Source organism: Brienomyrus brachyistius, chromosome 3 (genome assembly GCF_023856365.1).
Source record: "Brienomyrus brachyistius isolate T26 chromosome 3, BBRACH_0.4, whole genome shotgun sequence".
NCBI classification, from domain to species: Eukaryota; Metazoa; Chordata; class Actinopteri; order Osteoglossiformes; family Mormyridae; genus Brienomyrus; species Brienomyrus brachyistius.
This window is the reverse complement of record NC_064535.1, coordinates 24882769-24909696: the sequence shown is the minus strand read 5'-3', so window position 1 is coordinate 24909696 and position 26928 is coordinate 24882769. Positions and strand designations below refer to the sequence as shown.

The 26928-nt window shown below is 42.4% G+C and overlaps 2 protein-coding genes across 5 annotated transcripts; one reads left to right on the top strand and one right to left on the bottom strand.

Annotated features, from left to right (window-relative positions):
- The first annotated feature begins 1724 nt into the window (after nucleotides 1-1724).
- slc13a4 (solute carrier family 13 member 4) lies at nucleotides 1725-17293 on the top strand. Of its 3 annotated transcripts, XM_049007744.1 has the most exons (17): nucleotides 1725-1964; nucleotides 2258-2403; nucleotides 6091-6219; nucleotides 10283-10419; nucleotides 10704-10879; nucleotides 11080-11134; nucleotides 11615-11648; nucleotides 11852-11926; nucleotides 12138-12322; nucleotides 14110-14229; nucleotides 14332-14433; nucleotides 14527-14628; nucleotides 14745-14851; nucleotides 14956-15089; nucleotides 15861-16022; nucleotides 16271-16408; nucleotides 16528-17293. In XM_049007744.1, the coding sequence occupies exons 2-17, from the start codon at nucleotides 2284-2286 to the stop codon at nucleotides 16663-16665; spliced, it is 1914 nt and encodes a 637-aa protein (XP_048863701.1). In that variant the 5' UTR covers nucleotides 1725-1964; nucleotides 2258-2283; the 3' UTR covers nucleotides 16666-17293. The 3 variants fall into 3 exon arrangements, with proteins under 3 accessions (XP_048863701.1, XP_048863700.1, XP_048863702.1); XM_049007743.1 differs by having other exon boundaries at nucleotides 1725-2403; XM_049007745.1 differs by lacking the exons at nucleotides 1725-1964; nucleotides 2258-2403 and adding an exon at nucleotides 2762-2855.
- A 153-nt stretch (nucleotides 17294-17446) lies between these two features.
- On the bottom strand, nucleotides 17447-24402 carry LOC125738595 (aldo-keto reductase family 1 member B1-like). Of its 2 annotated transcripts, XM_049007751.1 has the most exons (11): nucleotides 24213-24402; nucleotides 23914-24081; nucleotides 23645-23761; nucleotides 23348-23425; nucleotides 22706-22828; nucleotides 22286-22392; nucleotides 22131-22212; nucleotides 21964-22047; nucleotides 20636-20718; nucleotides 20417-20486; nucleotides 17447-19593 (listed from the first exon to the last, which is right to left on the bottom strand). In XM_049007751.1, exons 1-10 carry the CDS (start codon nucleotides 24276-24278, stop codon nucleotides 20444-20446), a joined length of 951 nt encoding a protein of 316 aa, XP_048863708.1. In that variant the 5' UTR covers nucleotides 24279-24402; the 3' UTR covers nucleotides 17447-19593; nucleotides 20417-20443. The 2 variants fall into 2 exon arrangements, with proteins under 2 accessions (XP_048863708.1, XP_048863707.1); XM_049007750.1 differs by lacking the exon at nucleotides 17447-19593 and having other exon boundaries at nucleotides 19949-20486.
- Nucleotides 24403-26928: the final 2526 nt, after the last annotated feature.

Here is a 26928-nt window from a genome sequence, read left to right as displayed (position 1 = left end):
GCCCCAGGGCGGCGGCCCCGCTGGCCCGGTCCGTAATCCGTCCCTGCCTAAACCGACTGAAAAAACTCACTCAAAGTAGTTGTTTATTATTCCTTTTTACATTCGAACCTTAAGTTATCATTCACATCCTCCTGTAATTCGTCACAAATGTGACGGTAGCTTTTTCATTAAAACGCTACAGTAACGCTTTTCTTCTCGACAATGCTCGTCTGTGCAAATACAGTCGCTTGCAGTCGCAAAAAGGGACTGATTTAGTTGAAAGATATTTTTGATACTTTGTTGAATCCATTCTGCTGGGGGAAGCATTCTGTGGCAGGGTGGCTTGCTATAAAATGCCCCCCACCCAGGTAGGATCTTTTTCTTATGGCTGGACGACTTGCAATACGACTTGTTAGCTGTATTGTACACACGGGGTTTAGAGTGAGTGGTGAAATTTTGTTTTGTTTGTGGGTCGATGTCAGATCATTTCCAAGCGTGACAGTGCTGAGTATGAAGTTAAACGCCGTATTATATTATACGATAACAGAATAGAAGAAAAAATTCAGCAGAATGGATTCAACAAAGTATCAAAAATATCTTTCAACTAAATCAGTCCCTTATTCGACTGAAAGCGACTGTATTTGCACAGACGAGCATTGTCGAGAAGAAAAAGCGTTACTGTAGCGTTTTATTGAAAAGGTTATTGTCACATTTGTGACAAATTACAGGAGGTTGTGAATGATAACTTAAGGCTCGAATGTAAAAAGGCATAATAAACAACTACTTTGAGTTTTTTCAGTCGGTTTAGGGCAAGAAAAAGAATTTAAAGAGCGTTCGCTTCCGCTGCGCTGGAGAAGCGACTTTGCCTTTAAATGGAGCGATGACATCAGGGGAGGCAATCCGTGGCAGGGGGGCAGTTTAGGACAAAACACCTGTTCCCACAGTCCAAAAACATGCTGAGGCTAACTGGACTTGCCAAATTGCCAGTAGGTGTGCCTCTATGAGTGAATGGTGTTTGCGTGTGCCCTGCGATGGGTTGGCGCACCATCCTGGATTATTCTCTGCCTTCTGTCCGTAGCCTTCGCGAGAGGACCTCCATGTCCCTGAATAGGATAATCGGTTACAACAAATGGATGGATGGATATACAGCCCAATTCACTGTCACATAACTCGTGAAATAATGATGTACAAGACGATAAATGCAACCATTCATTTGCTGTATTCGAAAAACAAGATAATGTTAGTAGCAAATATAAGCATAATCATGCATAATACTGATAAATGTATCTATGAATTATTTATGCAATGCTCCACTAGGTGGGGGTATTTAACCACCATTTTCAAGTTATTGCTTACCCTGTACGTTAAGTAGAGTGTGCAGCCATCAAACGTCGTTCTCGTTCTGATATTATTGTCTAATATTTAGAAACGATGACCATGTCTTTTTTATATCCCATAAGTGGGAGAGAGTCTAAATGGTTGCGGACATGTAAAAAAACTTCCGCTCCCTGCAAACCTTGTTATCTTTCGTAAGCTTAGTTATTACACATGCTTAAATCTGAATCTGCTTGTTTTCATAATCGTTTTTTTGCACGTATCAAATACCTAAAAGTGGTGGGATTTAATATTCGTATCTGGTAATTGGTTTGATATCTGAAATCTGATTGGCCAAGAATCAGCTAAAGGGGAGGATTTACGAAAGCTTAGACTAGTTAGTCAACAAGCTTCCAAGATGATAAATTAGAACTACGACCATGACAACGCTTATATTAATTCCAAAGTGGTCAGCTCTACATAATTTTTACATATAAATTAATAACAACATACTGATCATTTTACACATTATTATGCACTGTATCTATATTTTGATATAGATTACAAAACGATTACGAAGAGAACATGCAGCGTTATCTTTATTGTCAATAAGGGAGACCTCTGGATGCCTATAAGTGCCGGGTAACTGGAGACCTTGTCGGAGCGGCGAGGTCAGTGACAGGCAGCTTTGGGACCATCTAGGTGTTGCGCACGTACCAAACTAAAAAAGATCAAGCAAACTTCTTCACTGCAGTTTAGACAAATGTAACATGCACTAGAGAATCTGAAACGCAACAGGGAATACACGTATGTGCCAATTTAAATTTTATTTCACAAGATAAAAAGGGACATTTTTGCAGACACATCCAAGAAATTAACATCGAAACCATCTTACTTTTAAAGGGAACGCGTAGCATAGCAGAAAACCTATTCACTTTATATCGAAGCCGCATTTGTTTCTTAGACGAGTTCGTGAAGTTACAAAGGTCGATGAGGCTGGAATCAGGAAAAATGGACTTTCTGAAGAAGATCTGGATCGCACGCAAACTTATTCTGGTGGTTCTGATCCCTCTGTCCCTGCTCCCGTTGCCTCTCATCCACCCCACCAGCGTAAGTATCTCAACCCTCTCAGTGTATCTGAGGGACTCCGAGGCTTGGACGGTATGCTAGTGACACGCATTACTGAATTAACTGTATGAGTCACGCTTGCAGTGGCAGAAACTTTGCGTGCTATTAAATTTAAAGCAATTAACTAAACTAAAGGAAGGCAATGCAAAAAACTAAAAATAAGTGCGCGAAAGTGATTTATACGCAGGTAACAGCAAATTAATGTGATCAGGGCAGTTATTAAGAACTAAAACAATGCTTATGATCTGTAATTATATCAATGCTTATAATCTGCAATGATGTTTCAAGATCCATGGTAGGCTACTCGAAATACTTGGGACTCGGAGAAAACTTGAGACAACTTGATAGGGTCGGACAACTGAAAGCTTAATTTTACCGACAAATGTTGCCCACGTGCATGATGCTCTTCTGCTGCAGCGCGAGCCAAGTTACAGGTAAGAGAGAGACTGGACATGTGGTTTAACAAATGAGCTCCGACCCTTAAATTAAACATCTAATAATAAAATTGTGGCTTATACCTAATATTTATTGCAGTCCGATAGCGTTGGCAATCATGCATCTACATATAACCAGAAATTTAATGTCTGTGGAAACGTTATGTTTTACATTATATATATATTTTTACATTCCAGTTTTACACGTTCTAGCAGATAAAATGTAACTTCTGCATACTGTATATAACAGTTCCATATTGTATATCGTTCGTGGACAGGAACTTTATTGTCAGCCATTGCTACTTTACATAATATATAGTATGAAACCAGAATTTGATCCAAATATTCCTATATAGATTTGTTGCTTCTGGCCAACCTGCTACCAGCTGCTAATGAGCCAAGAGACCAGAGAGCTGGCACAATTCGATCAGTTCTCGCGAGTACCAGTGGAAGTGCGTACTAAGCACTAAGCGTACCCGGGCTCCAGTGGAGGGTAATAAGGGGTTAGCAAAGAGGAGCCGATTGATCGCCATGTGTGAGGAAAGCGAATGGTTCTGACCTCTGCCCTAAAACTACCTCCACAGCCTTGTTTTCAAGCTGTCAGTTACATAACCAAACCTTAATTAAATGTGGAATTTTCCTTTTAATTATGTTTAATCCCGAGACCTGAAACAAGCCAGAAGCAGAGGTTTAGGTGCGATTCTGAGTGCTGGGTAGCCAGAAAATGCATTAACGGGCTGTTACCCAGAATCCTTTGGATTTCGTTCTACTGATGGTTTTATGTTGTTTGCATGTGTGAATGACCTTTAACCACCGGTAAGTGGCTATTTTCACCCACTCAGACAGTAATTTTAATGAGGAATACACAGACCATTCTTTCAAAGTAAATTTTCGGAACAGTTGGCTGGTTCTTTTAAAATTAGAATACTTTAAAACACTTTAAGTAGTTAATTTCCTTCAGTTTCGGATCGATCGTATATGGCTTCATGCTGTGTCTTGATACACTGGCAGAAACAAGGTGTGTGTACAGTATAAACAGTAAACAACAAATAAACAAAAAACAACCCTCTTACTATCCAGGCAACTTGCCCACATCTTTTGAGAAAAAAAGATTTGATCTGGCGGTTTTATACTTAATGATGATCACATGATCTTTGCTATCACTGAGTTTTGTGACCTTAGAAGGTAATCTCTGACGAAACAATTGACAGAGATTAATCATGTCAGTCAACAGGAAATCCTACTGTCTGTAGGGTTAATATCTGCGATAAGCTCCTTAATTAACTGCTGATCAACTGAAGTGTTCACTGTTGAGTTCTGAAGGTTTTTTTTAGATAAGATACACATTGGGAAAAGGTGCTTTACACCATCCATGAGTATATAAAAACATCACATGACCTGAGAAACAAACCAGTAGTAATGAAACATCTCAAAGCGGTGATGCCATCATGCCTCTAACTCCAGGGAACAACACCAGTATGCAGTTTAGTGGTGTCACTGGCGTTTCCCAGGCAACCAGGGAAACTCTGTGTCCCTCTGCATGTACTATTCAGCCCCCTGCCCCTTTAAATTTTCAAAAAAAGGACCTGATATGCAGTTCTAGACACCGTAAAAACAATGACACGTGTCTGGCACCACAGTCTTAGAGACTTATGGCTCCCTCTACAAGCAATTTGTGGCCCAGGCTTAGACTCCATTGTAAAGGATTATTAAGAAGCAACAGACCAACTAGTACTTACAAACTAGCATGACGTCTTCTTATTGCTTGTGCAGAATGTTAAGAATAAAAGTTTTGGGGAGTTTTAAAAATAAATGGTTTTGTAACCATTTCAAACTGAAAACACGTTGCGTTTCTGTGGGGTAGAGCAGCGTTTCCCAACCCAGTCCTCGAGAACCCCCAGCCGGTCCACGTTTTTGCTCCCTCCCAGCTCTCTGTCAGAGGGTCTGCATTTTTGCTCCTACTGGTAGCTGGGAGGGAGCAAAAACATGGACTGTCTGGGGTCTTAGAGGACTGAGTTGGGAAACATTGGGGTAGACTATCAGTGAACCGGCCTGATCCTGTGTACTGGGCATCATGCTTTGATAACTATTGTGCAGCCTGGTCCAAACTAGGCCAGTGTGTGGAAATCAAGAGTAAAAGAATCAGCGAACAGGCCAGGGTGGGATCAGGACCATTTACTCCATAGGTAGCTTTGAACTTTGGCAAATGAAGTTTGTACATGAACAATGGAGCGTGGGGATCAAATGGGGGTTAATTTCTTAGCATTGTGTGTTTGTGAGTGTGTGGGGGGCGTGGGGGGGGGGGGTCATTCATGGGCAAGCTTGTTTAGGCTCATGGCTGAGACTGAGAAGCCGGACAAGTTGGCACATGACCTGGGGGCCTAAATTCTACATTTTTTAGTTTCAGAGATATGTCGGCTTTTAATGGTTGGCACTCAGTCTTAACATGGAGGCCTGATCCGAACAGATTCCTCAAGAAATGGATTTATCGGATTCTTGGCGTAGGTATCTTAGTAACAAGAGGGGCTACAATGGTTTTCCGACTCCTTCCAGTTGTAATGGAAAAGGGTGCTGTGTGTTGTGGAGGGGGGGGGGGGTTATGGAATAATCAGCAGGGTTAATGAGGATTTTAGCTGTACTTTTCAATGGAACATTTGTTTTCTCAGTACCTCTTCAAACTTTTTATTATGCCAGTATGATTCAGTGAAATACCACCTGCCCTGAATAAGCAGGAACTCTATTTGAATCAGGGTGCATTTGGAGGGTCCTACAAAGTACCCATAAGGGTGTCCTGTGCAGTGCCTGATGGTGTTTATAGAAGCATATGATATTTTAGCACCGTAAGCACACCTGCAGTTCCTGATCATATGCCAACTGATAACTGGTCATCAGGATCACGTCTTGTACCAAAAGACAAAACTGACAACAGACTTAATCACAGATTGAAAATCTGCTGTATATAACACTATGTAATAGAGAAAGTAGCAGATTCAGACAGAAAATGTCAGAATTTACAAGGAAAGATTCTTTTCCCTTTTTTGTTTTTGGCTTAGATATTTACATATTTGTGCATTTTGCTCTGCATTTCGGGGAAATCGATTAACAACGTCGGAGGCTTGATGCTGAAACCATAAAGGATCATGGATTTCATCTGAAGGTCCCGGTGTGGCTGCTGTCTTTGCGAAAAGCCGGGACCTGAGCAGACGTGTCGCCTGTGGCCTTGTCACCCTTACAGGAGGCATCATGCGCATACGTGCTGATCGTGACAGCGGTGTACTGGGTGTCGGAGGCCGTGCCCTTGGGTGCTGCCGCCCTGGTTCCCGCATTCCTCTATCCGCTGTTCGGGGTCCTCAAGTCAAGCGAGGTGAGTCCACTTCCTCCATTTTCCATTTCTGCAGCATTATAACACAAATTCTACACCTTCACACCTTTGCACACATTTGCAGAGGAGTGTGTGACTGCTAATTTTTGTAGCTGTTTAACTGTACAGCAGGACTTAAACTGGTAGCATCTAGTATTCTGATCACATAAAGCCGTAATTTTTGAGATTTGAGAACTACTCAGATTAAAATTCCTTGAGTTAAATATAGGGAATAAAATTGTTAGACTAAAAATAGAATTACTTTAAATTCTAAATTTATTTACAATCAAATGAAAAGTTCTGGAAAAAAAAATATATAGAAAAACTAGATTAAGGCTGTTGTTGTGAATCTGGTCTTTTAAACAGCATCTGTGAGCTCTGAGGATGTGTCGAGTCATTAGCCAGGATCCAAGAGGTCAGAGTTCAGGTGTGCATTAGACGTGTCTGCAAAGTCTGAAACATCGGCCCCCATGACCATGTATTGGAGAAGTAGTTGGAAGATGAATGGATGGATGGTATATGACAGAATGAAAGAATTTTACATTTGATCAAAGAGGCAGTATGGGTGTAACAGTCCAAGTAGACAGGAAGAAACACGGAGCGAGTTTATAACGGTGCAACGAACAATCATCCTGAAGATAATGTCAGGGGATCGTCTATATAGCTATGCAGTTAATCAGCTGGTCAAAAGTAACATTCATTTTCTGAATGCAATTGGGAAGGTTTTGTGTATTTACACATGCCACATGAAATTCTGTGCTGGTTTGCGTAAAGTCTCATAATGAATCTGTTTGGTTAATTGCTTGCTTTGCATGGATAATCAAAGCATTCTCTATAATTTCCTCTATATATACGTTCATTTCTGCGGCCCTGACGTGGCAGTCGGGTGACATGTTACGACTGATTTTACAGGGGACATAAAGGGACAGCCTCCTAGTAAAGGAGGGAGCTCTGATCCCATCAGCCAGCCCCTAAAAATCACCCTCCTTTGTAAAGGTAAAAGGGGCCGTAGTCCTGCATAGTGAGGTGCGTCTTATGCTGACACTGGTGGCTTGAATGAAATTAGGCTTGTGTGTGTATGTGTGTGTCTGTGTGTCTGTGTGTGAAAGTGCAAGTCTGGGCTTATGCAATCCGACCCCCCCTCCCCAGTCCACATCCAGCAGATGCTTGGCCACAGGGGTTGGGGGTTTTTCAGGGGTAATGCAGCAGCTTTAGTTCTGGAACACTGGGGGCTCACTGCAGATTCTTTTTATTACCCAAAGTGCTCTTTAATTTGGGTAATGCTGCATGCAGTCTTATCTACATTGATTTATCTGCCAGAGGCGGTTTTTTCAAAGTGACTTAGAGGTCAGCGTAGCTAATAAGGGAATTAAACAGAAAACATCGAAACAAACACATAATTCATAAGGACAGTAAGTCTCATAACCTTGTTAGCTATGTGAAAATCTCATTCATTAAATGAAATCTTGCTCTGCGAGGAGTGTTGCAGTTGTGTATCAGCTTTAGATGCAGATTAATTCAAAAGCCTAAACCAAACAGCCAAGTACTTAAAACACCAATAGCTAAAGATACACATGCATCCGTAAAGGCAGTAACGCTGTACAGAGAGCAGGCTCCTGAATATACTCAGGATGCAGTGAGATTCTCACTGTGTACAGTCAGCCCACATACTATGCTGTTAGTACAGTTTCAAACGATCATAGTTTGAATATATTACAAAATATTCACAAAACTTAGAGGCTTAGTTAGACCTACACATTATGTTTTTACATTACTAAGGGATTCAGTATATGGTTGAAGGGTAAAAATGTTGCTGTTCAGTGTACCATGATGTACTTTGATAGGTTTGTTAAATTGTTGTGGGAAAAAACATGGTACAGTACAGTACATGCACGGTATCGTTCTGCGCTGTACAGTGTTTTTTGTAATTTTTTTACATTATCGCAACTGCCGTACTGTTTTTATATAGAATTTAAATTGGATAGGTACAGTTCTGTTATATAGGCATGATTTAAGGTGCATGACAAGTTGGGAATAAGTGCTTATGCAAAGTAAATAGGCACTTTTACATAAGGGTCTTGAACATGTGTGGTTCTGGAAGTATCACAGTGGGTTGTGGAAGCAACTGACCGCGTATGATGCAGAAACTCTGTAGCTTCTAGCCCCATCTTAAAGATTAGCGCATTCTCCACAGTTGAAAGTAAACAGGATTTTGACTTTCCGACCTTCCTGACCTGGAATTGTCAGACGATCCTATGTAGAGGAGCGCAGTGACCATGAAGGAGTGCAGTGAGGTTTAATAGATGGTGGCACTGGTCCCCAAAGACTGGAACTTGACACAAGGTTCAAACTTTGGCCAGTGGAGGCAGACCACAAGCCTAGAGCTGTGTGAGTGAAGACATGCCAGTATGTGTGTGATTACTTTTGTGTTAATAGTTTATGAAGGTCTTAAGGGCGATAATATTATTGTTTGGGTCTGTTTGGGTACTTCTATCCGTCTTGGACTATTTTTACACTAAGCTGATTTCTGTATGTGTGTTTTCATATGTGTTCTTAGGCAGAGAATGTGTATATGAGGTTGGATAAGCCCGCGGACCGTGTGAGCCTAGTTCACAGACCTCAAAGGAGAGAATGCGCCGTTCGCTTGTCATGTTGCGCTTTCATCTTTTCCCCCGGCCCAGTTTGGTCAGCTGCGGCCCTTTGTTTTGCCGCTGAGCCCCTCCGCTCGTCACACTTACAGCTGTGACAGTGAGCACGAGCTGCCACGCTGCGCACAGGGGCTCCCAAAGGTTCAAAGGTGCCCCAAGATGGTTCCTGGGAACAGCAAACTGGACAGGCTCCCTAGCAGATCCAGTGCAGCTGCAACTGCCCACCACCCCGGTCCCCAAGAGCTTGAGGAAGCCAGAGCTTAGCATGCCAGTGTGTCATCTGGCTCGTCTATTCCGTGAACTGGATTGGGCTACAGTTGCACGAGGATCCTTAAGAACCCCCTCTGCAGGGGTGACAATGTCTATGGACCAGATGTCCTTAACTTTGGCAGCAGAATGATTTTGCTTCCCGTAGCCTCCTGGTGCAACAACTGGTCCTGAAGGCTGTTGGCCCATTTCAAGATTAATACTACAGAATTCTTTTTCCATCCATCCATCCATCCATCCATCCATCCATCCATCCATCCATCAGCCCATACATCCATCCATCTTCAAACCACTCATCTTGGTGAAATTAAGAGTTAAATTCATTTATAATTTTGTAGAAAAAGTCACTCTCTGTATATTCAGCTATAGTACAATTATATACTTTGTTAACATGTAATAGTATATTTCTGCTAGGCACACCAGTCATGGATTTAATTAAAATGTGCACATTGACTGCTAATTGTATTGCTTATGTTCCACCTCCTGCTCCATTGAATAAACCCCATTAATTTTTAATGTGTCGGTGTCCAGCAAGCGAGGCGCTGTGACTGCATCGTCACATGCCGGGACACTTTTTACGTTTGCGTAGCCTCCACCCAAAGAAGGAACAAAGCCTTCTTTTGGGGTGTGAGGCAATGAAAACAAAGCCTTCCTATTGAGTCGGCTCATCTGAATGCAGTCAGCCTGGCATGTTAGTAATCAGCGCTGACTCTCTGCTTTCCAGTAACACATTTTTGTAAGTGATAGGATGTAAAGTGCTTTCCCTATCAAATGCCGCGCTGTAAAAAAAGGTGATAAGCATTGAGTTAGACAACAGATTATAACAAGACCACACCTCATACGTTTGTCATATCCTAATATTCCGGCTAACACCACACAATTCCAAATACTGACCAATACTGCCTATGTGTGAACTGTGTATTAGAATGCAGGAATCTGACTGAGAAGATGATTATATTTTGAGTGATGACTTTTTTGTAGGTTTTTGTTTTGTGATGATAAATTTTGAGAAAATTGTCCCGACATTGGTCACAAACCCTGCAAAACGGACATTGCTGGGACATGCGCATGAAGAAATGCCTTCTTTATGCTTCTTTACTTTTCATTTAAGTGCCTAACCGGAAGGTGTGCGTGTTTGCGCCCCCTGGCAGGTCGCGGCAGAGTACTGCAAGGACACAACACTGCTGCTGATGGGGGTGATCTGCCTGGCCGCCTCCATCGAGAAGTGGAACTTGCACAAGCGCATCGCCCTGCGGATGGTCATGATAGCGGGGGCCAAGCCGGGCATGTCAGTACACAGACACAAGCGTGTCCCTTTCTTCCACTCACCCAGCATGATAGCACATCCGTGTGCTGAGAGCACACGCTTAAAGAAAGGCGGATCGTATCCCTGGAAAGGATTAGCAAGCATCGCCATTCGAAATATGTACCGTTGCTAGCCAATGCTAAAAATCTCTCCAGGCCGACTGTATTTCTGCCGGCGGTGTAGCATCGGTCGCTAATGCTATTGCAGCTGCATGAAGGGCGAAGGTTGTTTCTGAACCCTGTGTTCCCACGTCTCACGCGGGGCAGGTTGGTGCTTGGCTTCATGTGCTGCACCGTCTTCCTCTCCATGTGGCTGAGTAACACCTCCACCACCGCCATGGTCATGCCCATCGCTGAGGCCGTCCTGCAACAGCTCATCAGCACTGGTGTGGCTGACACCCAGGAGGACGATGACAACATTGTGGGCCCGGAGGAGAACAGCGGTGGGTATGGCCGTATTGGTCCTGACCGATAACTGTAGTCGCTTCTCAGCGATATACACATTTTTGCTACGGAACAGAATCAGATTGACATCATGGCGTAATGTAAAGTCCTGTTAGACTGATAGCTTTTCAAAATCGATGGAAGACAAAATCTATAACTAAGCGACACTGTGTTTGAACTGGCTCTGAAATTCTCATAGACAAGGAAGAAAATCTCGACAAGAACCAGCTTGAGCTCCTATATCGCAGAGAGAGGTACGGAGCTTCGCTGTATTTAAATAACTATCCGCATTGTATGTTGCTTGTCATCTGGTATGGTGGCACAGAAAGTTGTCAGCTAATGCTAAAAATCTCTCCAGGCTGATGGTATTTCCGTCGGTGATGTAGCACTGATTGCTGATGCTATTGCAATTGTGTCATACCTCCAGCGCAGAGGGTCAATTCTTGATATCCAGTGTGATATTGCTTTGTTCTCTGTGTGTGTGTGTTTGTGGGGGGGGGGTTCCTCCTGCAGTCTAAGCACAGACAGTATGATGAATTGGCATTTTTATATATGTTTTCGATTCCACATGATTTATCGTATATTGTGTTTTCCAGTTTAGGTGAATTACTGACATCCCACAGACATCCCAGTTAGTGACAGCCCATAGTATTGGCCTGGGATAGATTGATGGATATTGCAAATGCTAATTTTCGATACATTTATTCTTGATTTCGACTGTTATCCTCTCACAGCTATGTGAAGAAGGAGCACTCCACCCTGGGAGAGGTGAGCATTGCCACTAGCTTCGGCTCAAAAAATACCCTTTCAGGCAGCACTGACTGGGCCGTAACCCTGTCAGAAGCATCACGGACTGGGGAACTAATGCTGCGGAAAAAATGACTGATTATGGATGCTGTCAAAATGAGCACCGACAAGAACGATAATATGAATATGTAATTGTGGTCATGTGACTGACTCATATCTCCCAGGAGTCCAATGGTTTGGCCCTGAAGCTCAGCCCAAGTCAAGAGTTTCTAGAAAAAAATAATGGATACCTTCCCCAGGTGAGTACACTGTCTAGGGCAGTGTTTCCAAATGGAGTCCCCAGGGACCCCAGTCCACATTTTTGCTCCCTCCCAACTCTCAACATACCTGTACCAGGTAGTCGGTGTTTGAGATTGAGATTGGGAGCTGAGAGGGAGCAAAACTGTGGACTGTCTGGAGTCCCTAAGGATTGGATTGGGAAACATTGACTCCCCACACTCATCCCAACAGACAGCTGTCAACATCACAGAATCCCAGCAGCCCACGGATCAAAACCCGTCGAGATATCCTACCAAGCGCGACCACATGATCTGCAAGTGCCTCTCCCTCAGCATCACATATGCCGCCACCATTGGAGGTCTGATCACCATCACGGGCACCTCCACCAACCTCATCTTTGCTGAGCAGTTCAACAGGTAGGATGCTCACCTGGCGTGAAGAAAATCCAAAAAGAAGGTGTCATCTAAGAGATGTAAAAGGTTTCTGGAATCTTCAGGATTCCACACAAGAGAGAGGAAAGCTTGAAAGGTGAGTCAGACATTGTATCTGGAGCAGGCGGGGTTAAGGGCCTTGCTAAAGGACCCAACAGTCATATGATTAGACTTCTGGCCACAGGGTTTAAATTCATGACCTTCTTGACACAGACACAGATCGCTAACCTGCTGAATTAGGCTCCTCCCCATATATTATGCCCCTGTACCAGTGTTTCTTGGTGCAGTCCTCAGATAGTCCACATTTTTGCTTCCCCCCAGCTCCCAATAGGGTTAGGGTTAAGATGGACTGTCTGAGGATCCCTGAAGGACAGGATTGGGAAGCACTGGCCCGTACAATGAGATGATGAAAAATGCTTTGAAAGTATAAGAGAAGAGTAATTACAGTGTACAGAGGGTACAGTGAATAGCACACAGGTCATTCTTTACCCTACTGAGCTCACCATACCAGCAGGTTGTTTCAGGACAAAAGAAAACACCGCAAAATATTTACTGGCATATATTTAATTAGCAGTAGCAGACGTGGTTTGTCTTTATGTTTATCTGCTGTACATTCTAAACAAAATGCCATCAACCCCTTTCAGTGGTCAAAGGTTATTTTCTATCTCGCCTCTGTCCCGTGGGCTCGGTGCATATGAATACTGTGCACGTAAAACAGGGCTTCTGTTTAATTTTGAGGCATGTGCAAGACATTGTCACAGATATGAAAGATTTACAGCCATCGGTAGCTAAAAAAAGGTCCCCAATGCTTAACCTTGATACTTTTTAGTTTGTCATTATTCTCGGGAGGGGGATCTTTCATATTATCAATAAATGTATCGTACTTCAATAGTGATGACAAATAGATGTATCAAAATAAAACTATGATTTTCTGCAAAGTTAGAATTTGGATTGGCTGACATTTACATACTAGCCACAACATTAAAACTTTCTTTTTATTTAACAAGGAATAGATACAATACAAATAGACGTCGAACTGATGACTCTGTCTAAATGTTCAGAAATATGCTGTGTGCTTAAAGTAGCTCAAAGACTTCTTTCTTTGGTTCAAATCGCCTCCATATGGAGCGAACTCTCCAAACTTTATCCATGGGGGGGTGGGACACAGTCCTGAGGATTCCTGGAAAAGCTGTTGAGGGAGCTGAGCAAGGAGTGAGCAAGGAGTTTGACAGGACGTCTGGCCTACTTCTTTGTAGACCAAACTGAAGGTACATCTCACGATGTGACCCAAGTCGGCACAGGTGCTTGCAATAATGTCAAAGCAGCATCACAAGGTGGCGTTTTCCTTAACGTGTTGAGTTTTGCTAAGGCTTAACACAATGCAGGAGAATCCATGGTTTGAAGCCTCCTCCACTGTGTCATCTTAAGAGCATGGATTCCTCTCGAATTGCGTTTTTTTGCTACTGACGTCTGCTCCACAGTTATCAGGCCTCACCGGCGATTGGTGCTGACTCAAGACAGGACCTGTGTCCTGTATTTTTTCCTCCTCACAGGTTTTCCATACTTTTTTCTTAGTTTGCTGTCTGTCTGCATGTTGGGCTAGTCATGGTAGCACTAAAAGAGTCCCGTGATAAGTCCGTCGGATCAATGAGCAAATGTTTTTGAGAGATAGTAGGCTGGTGCCATGGAAAATCTTGGCCCAGCTGGCCGGCTGCCGGCCCTGTAAGGACCGAACAGCTGACTCAGTGTCTTTGTCTTTTCGGTTTTCGCAGCCGCTACCCAGATGCGAAAGTCATCAACTTCGGCACCTGGTTTATCTTCAGCTTGCCGATCTCCATCATCATGCTGATACTGACCTGGGTTTGGCTTCACTGCATGTTCTTGGGCTGCAAGTAAGTGTATAACGTAGAACCATGCGACGTCTTATAGATGTTTTGCCTGCAGTTACCGTGACCCAACAGTCTACGCTACTTCTTTTGTCCCCACTCTTGTAGTTTCAAGGAAACATGTTCCCTCAGCAAGAAGCGGAAGACCCGGAGGGAGGAGCTATCAGAGAAACGCATTCAGGAGGAGTACACCAAGCTGGGACCCATTAGGTAACTTGCCAGAAACTGCAGGCCCAGACGTGTGGGTCACGTAAGGCCATAAGACGCTGACTGTAGGGTGGGCTTCCCACCTCTTTCGTGCAGCTACCCTGAGGTGGTGACGGGCATCTTCTTCATCCTTATGACCCTGCTGTGGTTCACCCGGGAGCCGGGCTTTGTGCCAGGTTGGACATCGCTCTTCGAGAAGTAAGTTTCACTCTCATTGATGGTTCCAGAGACAAAATGGGAGAGGAAAGAAGGCACTCTTTCAGTGATGTCAGTACCGATCCTCCAATCAGAGGCTTCTGCTATGTACCCTCCAGGAAAGGCTACCGGACTGATGCCACCATTTCTGTGCTCTTGGGCTTCTTGCTGTTCCTCATACCAGCTCGGAAACCCTGGCCATCAGCCTCCTCAGACAAGGCAACAGGTCAACTCTCTTTTGTCTACTCCTCCACATGGACTTCACCTTTTTCTGCATATTAGACTGTTGGTTTTCTTTCAGCAACTGAAGCTTGGTTTCTATGAATGCAGATAGAAATTCAGAGAAGGAGCCCAGCCCTGACCCTCTGGCTCCTATGATCACATGGAAGGACTTCCAAAGCCTGATGCCCTGGGAGATTGTGATCCTTGTTGGTGGAGGCTACGCCCTAGCAGCCGGCTGCAAGGTAAAGTACAGCCGTCTAGTGCCAATTAGTCTTCAGCAGATGACAAGGATTGTGAGACTCACTGATTTGCATCGGTGCACCTTCATAAAAGTTCACGAAGGTGCGTTTGCCTTGATTACAAAAGCATGCACTGGAAACAATTTAGGATGAACTCAGGATGCATCGTTAATAACATTTTTGCCTTGGTATAATCCGATTTATTAATATATAATTATTAATAATGCCTTTATTATTTAGAAATGCCACCAATCATTTTCAACCAGTAATTTAATATTTGGATTGACTCCCCCACTCAAAATTGTTTCTCAAGCACATTCTCCCATTTCCAGTCCTCCGCTGCTGTCAGTGAATAATTCTCATCAAGTGTCGCTTCAGCTAGAAGTGTGTCTGCCGATGCATTGCATCGTATTGCATTGAATCGTGTCGCGTTGATTCAAATCATATTGCATTGCACTACATCACTTAGTGGGTGAATCATTTCGTGTCACATTATTAACAGCTTCATATGTATCTTTAAGGTATCAGATCGCTGGCGATGCATCGAGATGTGAATCTCATCGACTCCCCTAGTAGATAATGTAGCTACCATTAATTATTGTTTCCTTGATGCTTTCTGTAGATATCGCAGTGAAGGACATGTGTCCAAGGCGAGCCGTCTTTGTTATTCTCGATAACAATGCTGATTGTGTGATTCACTTGTAAATTGTCTAGTTCGTTTATGACATCATCAAACAGCACATAGCTACTCAGCCACAATCTCCTCCCACGCAGGTATCAGGGCTGTCAGTCTGGATTGGGCGGCAGCTGGAGCCCATGAGTGGTCTTCCACCCTGGGCGGTGACCCTCCTGGCCTGCCTGCTGGTCTCTGGTGTCACGGAGTTTGCAAGCAACCCTGCCACACTCACCGTCTTCCTGCCCATACTCTCCACACTGGTAGGAAGCCATCTCCTATCTACAATCACATGCCCGTTGACATTATTCATGGGTGGGATTGACCTGTGCTTGTCAATTACTGTCTCTCTGAACCCAGTCAAAGTGTAAAACCAGGTTGACCAACAGTGGAGGAATTCCCAGGTACCACTGGGCCTTATAGCCTCATTTCCTCCATCAGGGAGCACCAGCAGCTTGAGATGACTCTCTGTATGCCCTGTAATCTAACTCTTATCATCTCTGCGTGCCAGTCGGAAACCCTGCACATAAACCCGCTCCACACGCTAATTCCCTGCACCATGTGTGTGTCGTTTGGGGTCATGCTGCCAGTGGGAAACCCGCCCAACGCCATTGTCTTCAGTTACGGACACGTGCAGATTAGCGATATGGTGAGTGACAGTCCCAATTTGCATCAGCAGCTACATATGCATCTAAATCATAAAGACACAGTGGAATGATGAAGCACTGCTTCAGTTAATATTTCTTACTGAGTCCCTCTCTCTTACAGGTGAAGGCCGGCTTCGGGGTTAACCTGATCGGGGTGATGGTTGTGATGCTGGCCATCATGACCTGGGGTGGCCCCCTTTTCCAGCTGACGGAGTTTCCCGAGTGGGTGATCACGAGAAATATCACTAGGAGTTTATAGCCACAAGGGGGCGCAAGAAGGCAAAGAGGAAAACGGTCTGCTGGAATTCATAACGCGGCCTCTGAAAGACGACCCCGTAATGAACAGGACTGCAAAATCTCATAACCTGACAAAAATTGTATCCCCTTTTCCATGTGGAGTGACAGGGTGGGAATATAGAATCACGGGGAATGAAAACATGCAGCGTTGAAAGCTGTAATCAGAAAAGACCAACATTTAAAATTAATTATATGAAAGTCACAGAGAGGACTGAGTGCGCTGGAAAGTTACACAAAACATTATTTTACCTCTTAACGTACTTGTCAGAAATTTTAATATTGTTCACATTTTTAATCAAACACCAAACGTTTGTGTACGTAGTTGCATAACATCTGTAATATCCCTGGCTTGTTGTGTCAAGTAATAGATAAACATCCATTTGTGTTTGTTTTTTTTATATCCAAGCAAATAAACATCACAGATTTGTTGTGTGAAAACAGGATTAGGCAGAGATCAGTTACAGACTCAACCAAATATAAGCCACATGTTGCAGTTATAAGCAAACAATCATTAATTATTTTAAATAACACATTGAACCTCTTGAGATAGACATATATAAAAAAGTAATGGTTACTAAACACTTACAAACTTAACAATATCTAGAATTTTCCACTGTTATTGCATGTACATACATATTAAGATTTGTCCTTTAAGAATTTAACTCAAAAATATGAATTATGTGATCTTTTGTACTTTTTGACAGTATTACGAAATGTATATAGCAAAAACAACTGGAAGTGAATACAATACATCGTAATTTATTAAATGGGCACAGAAACTTGCCCTGCATAGAACATATACAATACTTTGGGATTCAGACACATCCATGTAAATACATAAAACTGTTTACTGAAATAGAGTTTTTTCACTTCAAATTACTCCTAAAAAACCATGATGCTACACACATATGAATATGAACAGGAGACACTGGCCATACTGGTGACTTCATAATAAAAGTGGACAAAAGAAACATCTTGTGGCCTGATTCCTTTTTTATCAGCGAACCTGACCTTGACACTAAACTGAGTATTTCAGCAACATGTAGTTTGCAGGCTAGTTTCCTCTGGTAGGTACATTTATAAGAAGCAGAATATGTATAGCAGTCATCAATATCTCTTTTGGCCTGGCAGAAAAACACTGTTGGAAAAAAAAGACTAAATAACATGGTAAGTATAATTAAACTATGTCGTTCTCCCCATGAGGTCACGTCCCAAAACACCAAACCTGTTGCACAATATAACGATACCCATAGCCAGCAAACTAAGCCACAAGAGGTCTGGGTGCATATGTTATAAAAAAAAACTGCATAATCATCTTTCAGTCTAGGGTGGTAGACCTGGTCTCTAGAAATAATTTTATAATGATCATTTAATAATGATAATGGACTGCAACCTCTCATTCGGTCCATCCGGATCTTCAAATTCATCCATTAATTCCATATCCTGGTCAAAGTTACAAAGGGAAGGCAGGAGTTTAGCCTAGGAAGCTCATAGCACTGTGCAGGGGTGCTGCCTGGATGGGGCACTAGTGCATCACAGAGCACACATGCACGCGATATAGGCAATTCAGAGATATGTTGTTTTTTGTAAATCCCTTTTTAATTTGAACCACTTAATGGATTAATATTTCATGTATAAATCATTTTTATAATTGCTCTCTTAATTGCACAATTAGTTATTAATTACTGAAATGCTGTGCGATTTTTTCCGTGACACCGGTGGTCCTCCATAAGCACCAGGCCAAGCAGGGGGGATGCACTTTCCTGTTTTTCATTTACAGGCCAAGAGATTTTTTATGACAGAACGTCTCTGTGTTGTGTCTGTCATGTTCGCGTGTGGCCAGCAGATGTCGCTGGCCATCCCGTTTTCTTCCCAATCAATTGACTCACTGTTTGTCCCTGTTCCTTGTTCCAGCCACATTATTTGTGTATACAAGCATCTATCCGTACTCTGCTTCTCTGTTGGTCATTCTGAGTTTCTGCTCGTGCTTTACTTGCTTTCCCCATTAGCGTCTCTTCATTTCCGTTTGCCCTACCTAACCCCGTTGTTATATTAGCCCGTGCTCCTTCATGTTAATTTACCCTACCTGCCTTTGTTTCGACCCCATGAGGCCATTTTGTTTCTTGTACATTCTGTTCGTAATAAACTTTCCCTACTGGTGGAAAGCTGCCATCTCCCCTTCTCCCAGACCACATGTGTCACTTTACATTACATTAGGTTACATTCGTTTGTCAACTTTAACTAAAAGATACGTCTCAATGTCTCTAATTTCAGGGAGTCCAATAAAATAAGACACAGAACAAACACTTAAATGCAACCCACCAGGTAACCTTAAGGTACCATACGAAATCTTTACCTGGATATCGATATACAAATAATATTACAGCCAAATAGCATATCTGCAGCTATATTCTCAAGGTCAAATGAGATTTGGAAAAATTCAGAAATCAGTAAAAATTAAATCTATTGTTTCGGTAGTGATGCAGTGACTGTTCCTAAGATGAGTCACAAATGGCTTAAATTATATATTTATGTCTTCTTTATCACTTAAAGAGAGATGATAGGGTTAGGGTCAACCCCTCCCTTTGTGACCCTTCCCCATTTGGCCAGCAGTCACTGATATCGTTTTTACGGTCATTTGGGTCTAGGCTAGATTTTTTTTTTTAAATAGAGGTCACACGACTGCACGTTTAAATGCTGGAAAGGATGACTCCACTAGTCAATGAGCTAATTATAGCCAAAACATCCTTAAAAAGACATGATGGTATAGTGTGTAAGAGACAGTAAGTGACATTCATTTGTGAGACCACCTCAGTGAGCTGGGCAGGCGACACTGGCTGAAATTGCTGGAGGTAGCTGATTGGATGATGTGTCTCCGAGGGATACGTGCCTGGGGGTGAAATGTTACATCTTACGTTAACTCAAAAATTCAAAAACTTCTCACAGGTTTCCATAGTAGCAGCAAAGGTAATTCAACAGTAGTAACGGGAGGATTTAAGATGGAGGTCATTATGCCGACTCATAGCCTATTTTTGGTCTGTAGGCATTTTTACTAATTACCGTATTGTGTGATTAGATGCCGAAAACCATTTCAAAATAAATGTTAATAGTTTGCTGGCATTTTCTGCCATCAACTTGCAATGTCATGTGTCACCAAACTACACCTTTTATTTCTGCAAATGTGGGGTGTTTACTCTTTTTTAAAACAGTACATTACCATGAAAAAGAAGGGTCAGATTCCTGTATGATAACTATTAAAGATTTTATTTAACCACCTTTGAAGGATTGCTATGCTCACTACAGGCCGTTAGTTCGCGACAAAAGCACGAATAATGCTGAATCACTGTGATCTGACTTTACAGGTACGTCTCCCTCTGTATCTCTGCAGGACAAATGTAATTAACTCAGCAAAGTGCTGACTAGGAACGATATAAAGATTTTTTCCAGAAGTGTTACCATGTGGTATTAATCACTGACAACATGTTAGTATGTTAATCCCAGAATCTCTGTCTATAGTTTATGATGTTACTCTGTTACCTTGTACAGTGTTACATTATGCAACTAAGTTTACATTATTAATATGAGTTATCCATAACCATAAATCATTTTTCTTCTTTCCCCTACAGAACATCATCGGTTTCTCTCACACCCTCGTCATGTTCGGTGACTCAGTCTCATGAGCACAGATGCCGAGTACTGCTGAGATGAAATACTTAGTCATGTCTTTATGCACGTCTCCATCAGAATTCACTTTTGAAAGGAAAGTCCTTGTGTTTCGACCCCCTGAAAATGAAAAGAAGACCGGGGAAAGAAATGTTTAGGACAGCAAAAAAATTATGTGCGCCGAAACCTACCAAAGTCGACCTTTTCAAAATAATTTTGAAAAGCTATTTTCTGAACCAAAATATACCGGCATACATATCACGGCTCACCAGAGCATCTGACAGGCTCTCCAGTTCCTGTTCAACCCTGTAATGGTCTTCATCTCTTCCTCACTGAGCTCAAAGTCAAAAACCTGAGCAGAGACAGTACAGGTTTACAGTTTCACCATGACAAACTCCTGTAACTCCACCATCCTTGCTCATGAGAGGCAAAAATCACTCGTCATGCAACGCATATGAACCTTCGGCCCTAAATAAAAGATCACCTGCCACATCACTGACATCATGTCTGTTCTGTCCTAAGGTTAGCGATCACCCTAGATGCGTTCTGTGCCTGAGTCCAACTGATCTGTACTCTGGACCACCTCATCAAGTGGACCAACCCAGGCGTGGTACAAAGCAATCACCCTAGTCAAACAAACTGGACTATGGGGGTCAAACGTGCCCGGACAGAGTACGGATCACCTAGTGTGGGTACAGCCTAAGTCTGACTGTACATGGAGGCAGTATGTGATAGGTCCACTTTCTGGAAAAATTTAAACTGTTCCTTGCTTATTAAATTTTGTAATAATTTCACTGATTGCCCTCAATGGTACTTTTTAGGTCTTTATATCTAGCCGTTATCTAATTTGTACAGAGTAACAACCTTTAATCTCATTATAGATTAATGCTCTTTGGATCTACCTATGCTGATGAATGCCAAATGTGTTGTGTCCGATTTCAGTGGCTGCATCCTTCAAAAGCTGCATTTGAAGATCAGATGCGTCAGAGCAGTGCAGCACAGCTATCCCATTCCGAAGGCTCCTTCAAATGCGACCTAAAAATGCATCCTTCTTCTGCCGAGGTGCAAAGGATGCACCCGATGGATCCTTCACAGCCCAAGATTCTTTGCACAGGAGTAAAGTCCGTGTGTCCCGGTTAGGTGATGGGAACAGCAATTTGTGACTCAAGTGTAAGTGTTGGAACAGCTGGTGTTGCAAATAGGAAATCATCCATAGGGCAGACCGTCCCATTTGGCAACGCTTTCTGTTCGACCTCCAAAGAACCCGGCCTACAAAGGCTACCTTCACAGACCGCCTCCTTTAAAGGATGCAGCCCTGAATTGAGGGACAGCCAGGAATTTCGCATGTGTGTAACGTGATAAATGTACCCCAGGGAAACAGGAAATGGTCATAGACGACAAATGACTTCCTGTGCAACAAGACATTTTTCATCAAAGATGTGAATTTCTTCGATGTTATTTAAGATATTAGTCAACAGGCTAAAAAAAAAATTTGTTCTATATGTTCTATAAATTTTGACTTTTATATCGGCTGTTTATTTTATGTGATTGTTTTCGCCCCTCTTCTGGGGTTGCGAACGATTTATGCTGAGTTCACCTGGACGTTTTCCTGGATGCGCTGAGGCGTGATGGACTTGGGAATGACAATCAGGTTTCTCTGGATTTGGAAGCGGATCAGGACCTAATGGGAGAGCCAGTGGAGACGGTCACATGACACCCAAAGTCATACGAACATCTGTCGCTTTGACAGCTGGATCCCCTGACCTGTGCTGCAGTCTTCTTGTGCTTCTCAGCTATGGCTTTTATGCTGGAATCATCCAGCGGACAGGGGTCCTCTACTTTGGCCCTAAAACATAAAAAGCATGCAGGGAAAGGTCTCTCCCCATTTCCCTCCATGCACCATAGGTCTCCGTCCTCACCACGGTCTGTCGGGGGATCCCAGCGGGCTGTAGGCCGTCACAGAGATGCCCTTGGAGTGACAGTAGCTGATCAGGTTCTCCTGGGTCAGGTAGGGATGGCACTCAATCTGGAGTCAGAACACACTGCGAGGTCAAATCATTCCTCCTCTGCAAGACCCAGCAAATACACACACAACCACCTAGAAATGAGCAGACAGTCTATTTGATGTAATCCTCTCTGAGAGATGTGAAAGGAACACACAGCAAAATCAATGTTTCGTCTGCATCGGACACCACCTCTGGTTACACACAGCAATACAGTGAGATCTTCAATCAAAGATGTAACACACAGCTACATGGTTCAGCTGCTTAGGGAGGCCAGCCTCACTTTGTAACACTGTATCCTTTCTGCTGGGGGCAGCAGTCTTTGCAGAACTGTACCTGATTGGTGGCAGGCCTGTACTTAAGGCCTGGCTTATTCAGTACGGCCTCGATCTGCTCTCGGTTGAAGTTGGAGATCCCGATAGCCTTGACCATGCCTGCATCCACCAGCTCCTCCATGGCCTGTGTAATTACAATGTCAATGACAGCATTTTAAAACATTATTTCAAGGTTGCACCCTGATGTTTATTAATTATGAATTTGGTGATCAGCGATGACACACCACAGCACACAGTGCACAACAACGAAATGTGTCCTCTGCATTTAACCCGTATGTGACATCGTGACACAGCAGGGGGCAGCTAATTCAGCCCCCGGGAGCAGTGCTTGGGGGCGGTACCTTGCTCAGGGTACCTCATTGGTGCCTTGCTGGTCGGGGATTCGAACCTGCAATCTTTCAATTACAAGTGCGCTTCCCTAACCATTAAGCCACCACTGCCCATGAATGAAAGATAAGTTTAGGAATGACCAGCTCCTCAGTGGCCTGAAAAGAACAACTACCATCATTAGCTACCAAATACTTTAAATTAAAGCACCCCAGTAATTATTATACTCTATACTGTTTTTATACTATATTATGTATTATACTATACTATACTACACTATGCTATACTATTCTCTTGAATAATTTGCAGGCCTCACCTCCCAGGTGTCCAGGAAGTAGGTATCACTAGGAATCACAAACCCCTCAGAGTCCTTTGGGAACAGCTGCTCTCCAGCCTGAATCAACAACACAATCATACACAAACTAACAATAATAATTACAATAATAATAACCCCTTTTTAACTGTTACTTCCAATGACATTTAAAATTGCTTTAACAAAGAAAACGTTAAAGCTTTTTTTGACCATCGCAAGCATTAAATCCTGCGATCTTGACTACTTCTTGACATGTAATTTTGCGGCCACTGCTGGATAATTTTGAAGCATTTGCCTCACCTTGAAACCAAACGGTGCATGAATCAAGTACAAATCCAAGTAATCCAGATTCAAGTCATTCAGAGTCTTCTGACAAGCTGGTTTCACCAAAGACTTTTCATGGAAGGTGCACCACAACTATGGAAGAGAAACAATTAACAACTGCTTTAAGATTAAGTTAAAGTCCTTTACGGGAATATTACGAGAAAGGAATCCTGTTACACAGATAGTTTACTCAGTCAGAGATATTTAAAGGAGCAGGAGAAAGAGGGAAAGCAGCGTATGAACACCTTGCTGACCACGAAGAGATCCTCCCGCTTCAGCACACCTTCTTTGACCATGGCATGAATTCCCTCTCCCACCTCCTTCTCATTCTGGTAGATGAAGGCGACGTCAATGTGCCGGTACCCTGCAGTGATACCTGCTTTCACCGCTTCGGCTACCTTACCCGGGGGAGACTGATAGGCGGAAAAGAAGTAGAAAAAAATACCAATGCGGCAGCAATTATCAAATTTAAAAAGTCATATTTATAATACTATAGAAGTTTTAGTGAATACATAAATCTACATTAAGGTGTAAAAAAACAAACCTTCCATGTCCCAAGACCGACAACAGGCATTCTTGCTCCTGTGTTCAACGTAACAAAAGTTGCCATAATCAAGGTTAATATAATAAACGTATAATATCGATTCCGAAACTGTTATATAACAAAAACTGACTATATCGCATGAACCGATACCGAACTTCAACAACTGCTGCCGGGAAGGAGTGCGAGTTTCCGGTAATAGTTTTTCAAAATAAAAGCCCATACTTAAAAAATGTATATATGTACTGTATATTTTCATTTGATTTTTTGTATTCTTCAGGACCGGCTTTTGTTTTGTTGTTTTGGGTACAGATCACGTACAATTCAACCTCTAGTAAGAATGTCCACGGGGTGGCAGTACAAAGGCATGCTCAAGTATTTTATTTGCGTCTCAATTGAGTAAATCATTGAGATTATTTTACGTGACACATTTACATTTGTGTACATATCTTTAGTGACATGAAAATAATGAGACACATAGACCGCAATACAAATAATCAAATCAAGACGGATTCTAAAACAGATGTACATCTGTAGCCCAAAATCAAAGCTTTTATATACGTGCTTCTCCTAACCAGTTATGCTGGTCAAAGTAGCTAAGGACTACTGAGGGCAGCAGAGGGTACAAGGCAAAGTTACACCCAGGGTGGGAAGCTAGTCCACATACACACTCCTTTTAGGCAATTTGGAGACCCCACATGGGATAATTGCTTGATTTTGGACTGTAGAAGGATGCAAAGACTCCCCAAACTTCAAGGTCAGGGAGACAAAAGTGTTTCTCACTGAGCCACCACACCACCCAGCATTTATACACTATAAAACAGTAAACGTCAAATGTCAGGTTTAAAACTGTCTGCCTGATTGTGAGAAACTTCTCCTAAAGCTGCTGTAGGCAGAACTGATAGATCATGAGTACCTACTGGACCGATAGCTGTTGTTTAATTTGCTTATTACATACTTGTAGATTGACTTGTTCTAATGTATTGAGTCAATGAATAGTAATCTAATCATAGGATTCTGCTTCATTCTGGGACATTCAACACAGGTCACAGAGTACAACTATCACGTACCTGTTACTTCACTGTCCGGGCACAACTCAAACTTGTTTCTGCCCCCACAACCAGCAAAAATTCCCCAGGGCCCCTCTTCCGGGCTGCAAAATCTAAAAAAACCTCGAATTCCTGAATAATGGCATTTGGGCCTGCTAATTATGTGTATCAGCTATACATCGTATGTTTTCTGTGTTCTGCAGTTTAAGGGCAGGATCATACAGCATGAAGACAACTATTTTATTTCATGAATGAATTACACATATGAACTCCAATTGACACAAATTGCTACAAAACAAAAAAACAAAATATAAACTAGCATATCGGACAGCATCCGTTGTCTGGAATGATGTTACACCACATATTATGTTCCAATAGATTACTGACCACCATCTAGTTGCTCTGTCACGCCATTGTGATATGTATTGTTTACTTATCCCATTGGGACCTATCTGAGCTTATCCTGTAAAATTCCGAGAACGTGAGGGTTTACAGATGCAAAGGACAGCAGGTAAGGTACTAGTTTAAGTACGAAGAGAGGCAAGGATGTAGTGGTATGGAGCAAGGTACTCAAAATGAAACGTTGAAGTAAAATCTCCAGCTGTTTAAATGGGTGTAAACTCTAAGACATTCTATATAAAATGTGAGCTGAGCGATAAACACGTAATGTGAAAATAAAAACTGTAATAAAAACCATCAAACTGTTTTGTAAATTGTGTTTGTGGTTTAACTGAAATGCCGGTGTGAGAGAATGTATGGCCAGAGTTACTGAGCTTGAATGTTCCACAATTGGCCAATTTATTTTTGCAACACCTCAAAATCTACACTGAAAGATGAAAGAATATTAAGCTCCACACTGGAGATGTAAATGTGAGGAAACCTTCGCACATCTGTAGTTGTGAGCAGTTATAGTACAAACCACCACTAAAATGTTACGAGGATGCCACCTTAAATCCAAGGATGCTACAATGTAAAAATGCATAGGAAACAAATACCAAAAGGTATGAAGTGTTATATTATACATATTCTTCTCCTTGTGATTCAGTTTCACAATAAATATTCAAATATTGCTGATTTCATCAGTGTAATTAAGAAAATATTGCACATGCTAGTAGGTGAGGTCATAAACATGTCAACATGATGGACAGAGTGTTTCAAGGTTGGGCCGAGTTGAGTGAGATAATGGCTCTAGGATAAAAACTGTTTTTGAGTCTGTTCTTGATTTGATTGCCCTGTAGCGCCCACCAGAGGGCAACAGTTGAAGTCCAGGGTGAGATGAATCTCTGAGAATGCTAGTGGCTCTGCTGAGGCAGCTAGAGCTGTAAATCTCCATGCTAGCCACTGTCTCACCTCTCTGATAAAATATATCATTAACGCTTAATCACTAATGGTGTGAAATAATTTGGTAACTAACATTAGTAAATAAATTACTTGTGTTGTTTCAACAAAACACAGAACGTTTTAAGGAACATCTTTCAAAACTTAGCAACACAAATCTAGGGAAAACTAAGTTGATATTTTATTAGTAAGTCCGTGATTCAAACGACAGGCAACGCATCCTGAGTGCTGCAGTCTCCCTGCGACCCTGTATAGGACAAGAGGTTGGAAGATGGATGGACGCGCCACAGTATAATTAAAAAGGAACTTCATTTACCAGAATGCATTTTTAA